General features: G+C 32.6%; 2 protein-coding genes across 2 annotated transcripts in view; both read left to right on the forward strand.

The window, feature by feature from the left end:
- Window positions 1–9,316, forward strand: part of LOC132704210 (uncharacterized) — a 74,355-nt gene extending 65,039 nt beyond the window's left edge. The window contains exons 5-6 of the mRNA XM_060674100.1: window positions 9,118–9,263; window positions 9,298–9,316. Of these exons, the coding sequence (XP_060530083.1) occupies window positions 9,118–9,263; window positions 9,298–9,316 (165 nt within the window). The remainder of the gene's footprint in view (window positions 1–9,117; window positions 9,264–9,297) is intronic.
- Window positions 9,317–9,331: 15 nt separating this feature from the next.
- Window positions 9,332–10,533, forward strand: part of LOC132702882 (metabotropic glutamate receptor 2-like) — a 410,472-nt gene continuing 409,270 nt past the window's right edge. The window contains exon 1 of the mRNA XM_060671733.1: window positions 9,332–9,391. Coding sequence (XP_060527716.1) covers window positions 9,370–9,391 — 22 coding nt within the window. The 5' untranslated portion in view covers window positions 9,332–9,369. The remainder of the gene's footprint in view (window positions 9,392–10,533) is intronic.

The raw sequence follows: 10,533 nt of genomic DNA on the forward strand, positions 1-10,533 counted from the left end.
ATTTGGCACACGGTGTACATAGGTAAGTTTTATTAAAAATTTACAATATTACTTAAAATTCAATACAAAACTATAAGTTTTTGAAAAGCAAATCTGGGGTGCTTTTATATGGCGGTCATTGTTCTATTTTAGAAAACTAAGCTAAACACCTTCTTAAAAAAAACAAATTAAGAACAAAATATTATATTAAAACATGATCTACATTGTAATTGCAAAAAAAAAATTAGAAAATTAAGTTTTAAGGTGCTCAAAACGAGAACGCTTCAGTTTTAGGAAGGGTAAAATATACATTGTAGGAAATTTTCGAGTTTTTGAGCGGTTGTAGTATTTAATGAGACATATTTATTATAACGTCAAAGTAAAAATCCGTTGCTGTCCATTTTAGAGTAAAAGCAAGATACAATGATGAAGACGCGAAATAAGGAAAAGGTGTAACGAGACGGGGGCGATTTTGTTTTAAATTTATGGTTACCTTTACTCTGAAAAATGAGTGACGGTGAATTTGGATAGGCGTTACTCATCTTTAGGAATATATAATCTAACAACTGTCGTAGGCTTTTCGTACATACACATATGCGATTTTCACTGCCACGTTTTATTAATTTTATTTATTATTATTTATTAAATTACTATATTAAGATTTGAAATCTTGAAATAAAAAAGAATGTTTAGAAAAATGTAAAATTGTAAAGTTGGATATGGTTAATTTGATGTGAAATCGATAAATATAATAAATCGATAAAAATAATATAAATGAAATCCCCATTAACAAGTGACCAAATTTGACGCGTAAATTCGCGCAAAACGTATATTCTGATACCTGAAACGTATTATAAAATTATTTGATTAAATTCTGTCAATTTAATGGATTGGTCAAATTCTATTACTATTTCTATCCATTCTCTTCCTTGCATTATTGTTTAGTTTTTATTCCTTCAGTTAAATAATTACTACGTTAATTAAAATTGTGATATTTTTGCTTTTCGTCTATTTATTGATTTCTTATTAATAAATAAAAAGCATACTTAGATCAGTTCGTTCTATTTTTTTTTTTCGTTTTTCATGTTTCGAACTGTAACCAAGTGAGAAGGAGTGAAACAACTTAGAAACCTAACTAAAAATACTTGAATATGGGAAAAGGAAAGCGCTAAAATCAGTGAATATCGTTACTAGATAATACCAATATCGGATGACACATGAAAGTGGCACTTTTAAACAGTTGCAGAATTTTTCGAGCTGTGAAGTGCACTTCCGGTTTGAGCCCAGACTAGAGTAACATTTTTAGATTCTACGTAGAACAGGATGGTTCATGTTGTATTTTTTCCCTTTTTGAAAAAAATATCTAATTTCGAATATAGGCGGCAATAACCATGGTAGATACTAAAAATTCTGAATGGATGTTTTCCTTATTCCTCTAATGTGTGATTAATGTGGTGAACTAATAAGTTTTTGGGATAAATTGGTTTTTCAAACATAAGCTCACAGAAAGGAAAAAGCCAGATGGAAAAAAAACAGTTTCTAAGCGGAGAAAAAGTAGATTCTGATATATGGATAATGCAGGTAAAGCTCCGGAATATTCTCCGTCTCAATGCCTTCCTGTGTGCTAATATAGATTTTACGATTTGCGGTTTGTTATGTTTTGCTATCTTTGTCTCCGTGGTAAATACAATTTATGCAATACATCCCATCTACACCTAAAAAGACGGGTCAACAATATTTGTCCTGTTGAATGTTAGGACATAATTATACTTTTTCGGAGCCCTATCGTGGTATACAACCTGAAAATCAATAGCGTCTAAATAATGATTCAACCCATATTGTAATATAACTTATGACAACGTCTGGAACGGGAAGGAATATCATTTTATTCATAATTTCTAATAATTAGTAATTTATAATTATTTAATAATAAAATGCGAAAACATACTTTCTAAGGTTAAATAATAGTTGACCTGTAACTAGTGGGCCTCACAGGCCGCCCAATATATTTTGTGAGGCTGTTATGAATTTTTGATTTTATAACTTTGTAGAGTTAGCCGCGGAATGTCTCTATCAATTCCTACGCTTACTGAACTGTTTATTTAATTCTATAGCATACACAATAAGCGTTTTACAATTTAGCATTTCGTGCCTTCGCGGTCTTAGTTATTAAGCAAATCTAGCTGAATCCCTTTGATATTAACAAGAATAGTCAAAGCGACGATAGTAGTTAATTCGAGTATCAAACTTTCTACTAGTTTTCCCGATATACGTATATGAGACACATTCGGACTTTGAGGAAATTGTATTTCTACGGTTAATGTTTCCGAAATGTTTAGCCAAATTATTAGAAGTTTCGAATGATATGTCCGCGTTGAGTATTTTCGCAACGTTAAATGAAGTTTTATCGAATAACCTGAGTGCCGGTAAAGTTTTGGATTTATCTTTTTTCAATAAAAATGTAAAACGTAAGTAACAACAATTAGTTTGGATCAATTGCAATCTACATTTGTTGTTAGATATGACAACTGACATTGAGAATGTTCAATTTTTATTAACAAGCTTATAAGATTTTAAATAATTCTTTGGTTCAGTTTTGGATAATATTGAAAGAAACATGCAATGTAATTTGAAGGAAAGAAACGCAATTGCTAAAGGTTTTCAAAAACATGCTTACTTTCCCAACTGTATCAGAGCAATCGAGGACAAACATATTAGGATAATTAAAATTTCAGAAAACGGATCTCAATATTTTAATTAAAAAATATGATAAATTTTATTATAAGATGCAAAATAATGACAATTCCCATCGGAAAACCTTTAGAGAGCAATTGGAAGACTGAATCATCTGTTTTAATTGGAGTGCTCTTATCAAGTGCTAGACGAATTGAGAAGTATGCTTTTTGAGTTTCAAACGTATCATTAGATTTTGCAGTTGATGTAGTAATGGCCTGCTGCAATTTCGTGAGGCAAGTTAATAAAGAGAAATTTGTAATTAACATTGTTTAGGTTACATAAAAATAAGATTATATCATAACGCGTTATTGTTTTTGTTGCTAGTTCATTTTAAGTTTAAAAAGGAAAGAAATTTTTATTTTACCATGTACTAACAAGTGAAAATCTAAAGAACGCCTTTTCCTTTGCGCGTGCGTTATAACAGGTTGAAGAATTGTGATTTTCGGGGGCCCTTTTTGAGGTTTGGTTTGTTCGTTATCGTTAAACGAAATAGATCATCGGCAGTTGCTCGCGAATTTAACCGCTACGGTTTGGGAAAATATAGGCCGTTATAACTACGCAATTTGATGCCACGAAAATTAACCAAAACAAACGGGGCCATTTGCAGTTAACCGAAATTTGATGTTTATTGTATTTAGTTTGTTGATGTGGCTATTTAAAATTAGCAGATAATGTTAAATATAAACTATAATTATTACTATGGCACTTACTCTAAGATAGCAAGGAAATATGCTTTCCTCGAAAAAAATATAATATATAATAGTATAATAGGGCTATCTCGTGATGGAGTGTGAATTTGATGTATTATACAGACTGGTCCGTAATGAATACGCTAAACAGCGATACAAGATTAAATATTGGCCAAACATACCATATTAAAATGTCGCTCATTAGTAAGATAAATTTTTGTCTACCGCTCAAGCAATTTTTCAAATATCGACATGATTCGGGGCTGTATGATATCGCTATTTCATGCGTTACTTTCTTGTTAATGCCTTTCGTTTACTTTTTTTAAAGATTTTTTAAAATAAAAACGACACTACATGAAACACGATTTTATTTTAGGACCATCCTGGGACGATTCACACGTGCATATTAGCATCGCAATTATTTTGGCTTATTCAGAGCTGATTCCGGGCTCAAATTCTTTGTTTTAGTTCGTTTCGAATAGAGTTAGTTATGATTCGTCTTAGGATGATCCTATTAATTCTAAATGAAAAGTTCGAACTGTTTTAGAATTGTTAATTAGCATATGACGAGCGGATTTTAATTTAAATTCTCCAATTTTAGATTAATATGGAAATTTTGTATTATTTGTTTAATTTTTTTTTGGTTTAAGCTTTTCTGTGCTACAATAAAAAAAAATTTGGGTGGGTGTTTTTTGTAATACTTTTCCTGTTATTTAATTTGAACAAATACATATTTAACCAACTGGCAGTAAATGTATTAAACATTTAGTAATTTATTTTTGTTATTTATCTTTAACTGTTATTTCCTTATGTTATTAGATATTTAATATTTTTAAGCTCAAATGACCCAACTTTGGATTTACATTTTTTGTAGAATTGTAAGGTTTATTGAGAGCCAGTACATAGAAATTCACCATGATCTAATGAACATCTGTGAAATAGATGGTATTTTTTTATATCGGAAAAAAGGGGTAATGAGGTAAAGGGGCAATTCATTCCCTTACATTCATTAAAATATTAATACATTATTTTTCGCCCAACCCAACGTATAACGTGTATATAAGAAATTGAACTTTATTTCAAATAAGGAATCACTTCCTTAAGTTTTTTGAATTTGTTTTTAGGCACTCTGTAAATGAATTATTTGTAGAAAATTTCTAGTAATTCAAAATTGCCTCAATACATTTTGTTCTCAGATCTATAAACTAGTTAAAATTAATAACCGTCGGCAGGAAAAGTTAATGGATAAATTATAAGATATGCGAAAACGTGGAACACATGTCGACGAAATATTAAATTAAAACATTTGTTTCACAACGCCGTGCCTCATTTTTTTTCCAGATTTGTCTCGCAGACAAGAACACACGATCTGGCCGCAAAACAATCAGTGACTCGATGGAAGCTCCGCAAAAAAAAATGGCCATTACGAAAAAAGATTTGAAATAACAGACAAACTTATCCGTCTTGATTAATATAAGTCTGCCGAGCAAAGTGGAAGATAAATACTCAACTTTTTGATTAATGTCTGTTCCTGCCGTGATGGCGCGTTCGGGGAGCCATGTTTATCCATTTCTTTTCATTTTGTGAGTCGTGATATATTTTTATTACATATATACAGAGTGTCTATGTAGAGACAAAGGTGTTATGGACAGGAATGATCCCACAAATTTGAAAAATATTTGTATTAAGTATATTGGGCACGAGAAACTGCTCGAAATTACTCTTATTATTCCGAAATTGACCGCTAGGAGGCCAAATTTGTGGATTTTAAATATGTTTTTTGAAAAAAACATTATTTTAACCATAGTTATATAATATATATACTATCTAGGCGAAAGTTGGTTAAATGTTAAACAGGTAAGAATGGTTTTCTGGAATAAAAGCACCCTCGGGAAAATTAAAAAAATTAATAATTGCCCACCTCAAAAATGAAATGGTCTTTACTGAAAACTATCATCAAGCTTGATGTTTTCGAAAACTACTTTCATCAAATAGTCTATTTTATTCCTTCTACGTATGTTATAGTCGTGGAAAATAAGTTAGCAATCTTGGAGAAAAAGTACATTCTTTAAATAAGCAATTTTAGAAAGATATGCTGAAAAATGGGTTACTGGAGATTATTTAATGACTAAATTGCTTCAACAACATTACTACTCCCTCCCCCTTACGTTGCTGTTATTTTTTTGTTACACATCACATTGTCTGCACATTGTATCTTCCAGAAACGCGAAGATTGCATGCCGATCGATTGATTGCAGTTTTGTTCTTTCTGATTCTTTTCCTCGTAAAATGATGTAACGTGGCTAATAATAAATAAATAAATTATAACACTTTTGAATTAAACATTTCTTCTATCTTTACTGTGAAACAAGGTCACCGGTACAATTGAAAAAAGTTGATTTACGAAATAACTTCTATATGTAATCATTGTTCATGAAAAGATCTATTAGTTACTAATTTTAACTGGTTCATATTTCTAACCTTACTTAGTATGTCTTTTGCCTTTTTTACTGACAATTAAAAGTTGAATGCCAGACAGGACTTTTGCTATCCATAATAAAAATTATTTAGTATAGCTGGTAAATTTATAAAATTCATTTGTTCCAAAGGAAAAACAAGTTTGTTACTTACCTTTTGTTTTTGGAATAGAAACTTGCAATCGAAAAAATGAGTATGGTTTTTAGCATGAATGAGTTATTCATTTATAGCAAATTAAGATCTAATGTGGTGGTGCTGCATGCGATCATTTGCAATAGTAAAAATAGATAAATTGACTCAAGTTGACATCAAAAGTTATGACATTCGTGTATATTTTACAATCGCAAAAATAAGTAACTTGACCCACTGTCATGAAAACGAAAGGTTTTGCCAGAACTAGGTAGATGTGAATTTGAGTCATGTCAGAACTTGATCTTGCAGTCAGATGAAATAAAACTAGCACTTTTAAATGAATCGGCTAGTGTTAAACCATGCAGTTCAAAAATGCGCAGCTCTATGGAAGTGAGAAAAACAACTAGGAGTAAAAAAATACTATTATTACCTTCATTCCCATTAAGCTGTAGACAGTAATGTAAATATGTTGTATGTATGTATGTATGTAAATTGATTGAAAGGTGACAAATAAATATTAGTAGGACTAATGCTATTTACTTTAGGAATCTGTCACTAAAATATTCACAGATCGAGAACAACTAAATAACAATGACAATAACAAAGAAAATATTAAAAAAGAAGAAAAATTTCATTATAGTCAAGGCATGGTTTATAGTGAAAATCTAAATCAAATAAAAGAAATCGAAAAAGGATCCCCTAGGGAATTAACAAACGAATACAGAAATAACTGACCGCCACTAATAAAATGGAAGTTCTTGGTGAAAGTTTTGCCATTCCCGAATCGCCTAATCAGGACTAATCAACTGATGAACTTAATTTAATATAGCTTCTGTTTTCAATAATTAGAATCAAAGAGTAGTAGCTTTATGTCAAAGTTTAGTTTTAGAATAAAATAATTGCACTAAACTTGCTGCCTTAAGTGCCAGTAAGTGGACTTGCGTGTTTTTTGGTCTGTAAAAAATACTCGCCATTGTTCGAGTTTGATATTTTTTACATTTTTTATCATATAAATTGAACAGTTAAGTAAAGTAAAATTTGAAGCCAATTTTTCTTAGGGAGCTAACGGGTTAAGCAAAAAACAAAAGTTAGTAAATGCGTCACAGTTTAACTGTATCGAGAGATTTAGAACGAAAGGTCTGTGATTGCCCCCGGATTTCCTTTTCGCTCCGGTATCTTTACTTACGATGCGTACGTGACGTCGTTTCACGGCGGCAGTTTATTCGCTTCACGAACAGACACTAGAATTTTGGTAACTTAGTTACCATCCCCTTGCCGCTACACCAAAAGAAAAATTTGTTTTCATTTTTTCAGGAGAAACAAGAAAATGCAGACAATGGCGCATGATACGTTGCTGCCTTGACATCCTTAGTAAAAATCAAGGGGCTATTAATTATACTCTCCTACTGTACAAGGTGCCCGAAATAAAGTTTCCTAACTCAGAAATTAAGAACCATAGAAAAAGAAGTTAACTAGAAAACTTACATTTTTTCAACAAGATTTTTGTTTATTGATAACTTCTCATACATACCCTTAATTTCATGTTGTGGCGCTGCCTATGCTGACAGTACAGAAACTCATGAAGCAACTATGTAAAAATTTTTTGAGAAGGTTCGTTCAACGTGCGCATGTGCGGGATTTAAATTTTCGTTTTTAACCAATGGCAGCAGCTCTAATGACAAATTCTGACGTTGACCCATAGGACCTTGCGGCTTTCAACAAACAACATGGCCGCTGACAGGTCGTCGATGTCTGGATTCGGCAATTTTACGGCGGTATTTTCTCAAAATATGTCAAAAGGAGTTAATGTCTGGAAAAGCAGTGCAGAATTGCAGCACCCACGTCGGCGTCATTATGATTCTGTAATTAATTTGCGTTTTTGTTCTTCAAGCCCTATAGATACGATGCAATGTCTACATGTATTTTTTTATGTACGTATGTATTTTCTGGTAAATCGGAGTAAAGCGTTAGTTTTCATAAACTCATAGGTTTAGCCTCCATTGAAATAACTTTGAGATGCTAGATATCGTAAATAAAACATCTGTTTAAAACGAAGATGTAGCGAAATAAATTTGTTGTTTATAATAAAAATATTGAAATAGTCATTTTGGAATATTTTGTTATATATCCAACAATATCGGTAAGACAAACGGTATTGGAATCGAGTGTATTGGTGTATCAAAGTAAATTTCCAAAAGTTGCATTGTGTCAGTTTACTTAACCATGTATTAAGAGAATTTTTAAAAAATCTAATGTTAATTTCGCTGGCCCAACATTATTTTCAAGAAAATCTGAATTACCAATTTTAGAAGAAAGTTATGTAAAGGTCTGTTGAGATAATTCGCCATTAGCCAATCGCAGAAACCAATTCTATCAACAGGGTGACTCGACTTCATAATGGACTTAATCGATGGTTTTCTGCAGTCTTAAACGACCAGTTTATAGCTAACAGTAATGCTTTTCTTTGGCCTCCTCGATTCCCTGATCTTGTGCTGCTTGATTTTTTTATTTTTTATACAATAGAAAATCTGGTGTATAACACTGCAATTTCAAGCAAAGAAAATTTAAATCACAATTCAATAAGAAAAACAAGCCATAGACAGTTGCTTTTCCTATGCGAAAAATGTCTTGAAGTTCAAGGGCACTAAGTTTTTGAATTTTGCTTGTTTCAAATTTTTTGGGTTTTTGTATAATTTTCTTAACTGCGTTTTTGCTGATAATGAATTGCAAACGTATCGCATGCTATGCTTAAAACCTTTCGACGTCCTTGACAAATAATAATCACATTCAAACCATCTTTCATTATTATTTAACCAGTTGCCGGAAATGTTTTTTTATACCAACAACATACCATTATTTCTACTATGTTAATTTAGATTAATTGAACAGAACAGAATAAGTAAAACAAATAAACGCTGATAAAAAATGATTTTATAATTTTGCGAATCCCGTCCTGCAACGCGGCAACGAAGCACCCCTTAGTCAATAAAGCAAGTTTTGTTTTCCTCGGTTCCGTCTATAGACCCAGCTTGATTCACTTAGTCCGAAAGCACCGTTAATCGGTTCGCATTCGCCACGTTAGTGCTATGTTTATCTTTCGCAGGAAATTCCCTGGCCCGTAAAAAAAGAAGCTATTGTGGAAGGCGATTTAATCATAGGCGGATTAATGATGGTGCACGAACGTGAAGACAGTATAACCTGCGGTCCTGTAATGCCGCAGGGTGGTATCCAGGCTCTGGAAGCAATGCTGTTCACCTTGGACCAGTTGAATACATCTCCGGAGCCGTTGCTGTCAAACATAACCCTCGGTGCGCATATTCTGGACGATTGTGACAAAGATACTTACGGCCTCGAAATGGCAGTGGACTTCATTAAAGGTAGGTACTGTAGATTGTTTTCTAGACCGGGTTGGAGCTACATGGTAAATTTCAATGTCGAATTTACCGGTATCAAGCAAAATGATAAAATTATTATAACATTTAAAAATTTAGTAATACACTTATTGAGTAGTTTAAGTACAAGACACTTTTCCTTGAATATTTTTTAACAAAGCAGTAAAATAGGAAGTGCAATAGGATATACTCGAAACTGATAGTATATTTTGTATTTTATTATTTTTATAAAGGCCTACATACCAACGTTATAGCAGCAACGAAATAAGTAAAATAAGTTAACATTTTAATCAGTATATTCAGATGATTCTTCTTCTTCCATGCCGCCATGCAGATTCCTGAGTAGTCGTACTCTCGTCATATTATTCTATTCCTATCCACTGGCGGATATTCCGGAACGAAGACAGTTTCTTCCTTCCAATGCATCGCTTTCTTCTTTCGACCCTACCCTGCAGTATTAAGCCCTGAAAATCATGACCCCCACGCACAATGTGTCTTAGGTTCCTACCTTAACTTTCATTTTTTAATATCTTCGAAAAGTTATCCTCGAGTCCGGCCATCCCAAGCACAACCTCGTTGCTTCAACGCGATTGATAGTCTGAAGCGTCCACGTTTCTAGGAGAACCGACTAAACATAATAGCTCTTTATCATTCTGAACCTTGGTCTAAAGTGAGATTATACGTTTGGCAAGAGATCTCGAGAAATAACAATAAATTTCGTTCTACTGATATTAATCCTTAGACCTCTGTTGACTTCCCTCATTGACAGCGTTTGGTAGGGTCTTCATATCGTCGGCGATGTCACTTGCGTAGTGTATATTATTTATCGGAATACTTTAACCCATCAGATACTCATAGACCGCCTCCACAAAAGGTCTTTCCGCATACAGATTAAATAACATTAAATAGAATCCTTCTCTGACTCTTCTTTTTTAAAAATCCTCTGCTGTTTTTGAGTTTTATAATCCTACTTCATGCGTCTGATGGCCCTATATATTAGCGGTGAATCTTACATCTTTGTCTTTATGTAGAGTCTACCCAAAGCATTGCTCATCGAGCTAATTGCTCTAGATATTCCTGGTCTACAACCTGGATTAAGAGAGTTTGACATGACTGACGGCTTGCTC

This window comes from Cylas formicarius, unplaced genomic scaffold (genome assembly GCF_029955315.1).
Source record: "Cylas formicarius isolate icCylForm1 unplaced genomic scaffold, icCylForm1.1 PGA_scaffold_6__28_contigs__length_40554024, whole genome shotgun sequence".
NCBI classification, from domain to species: Eukaryota; Metazoa; Arthropoda; class Insecta; order Coleoptera; family Brentidae; genus Cylas; species Cylas formicarius.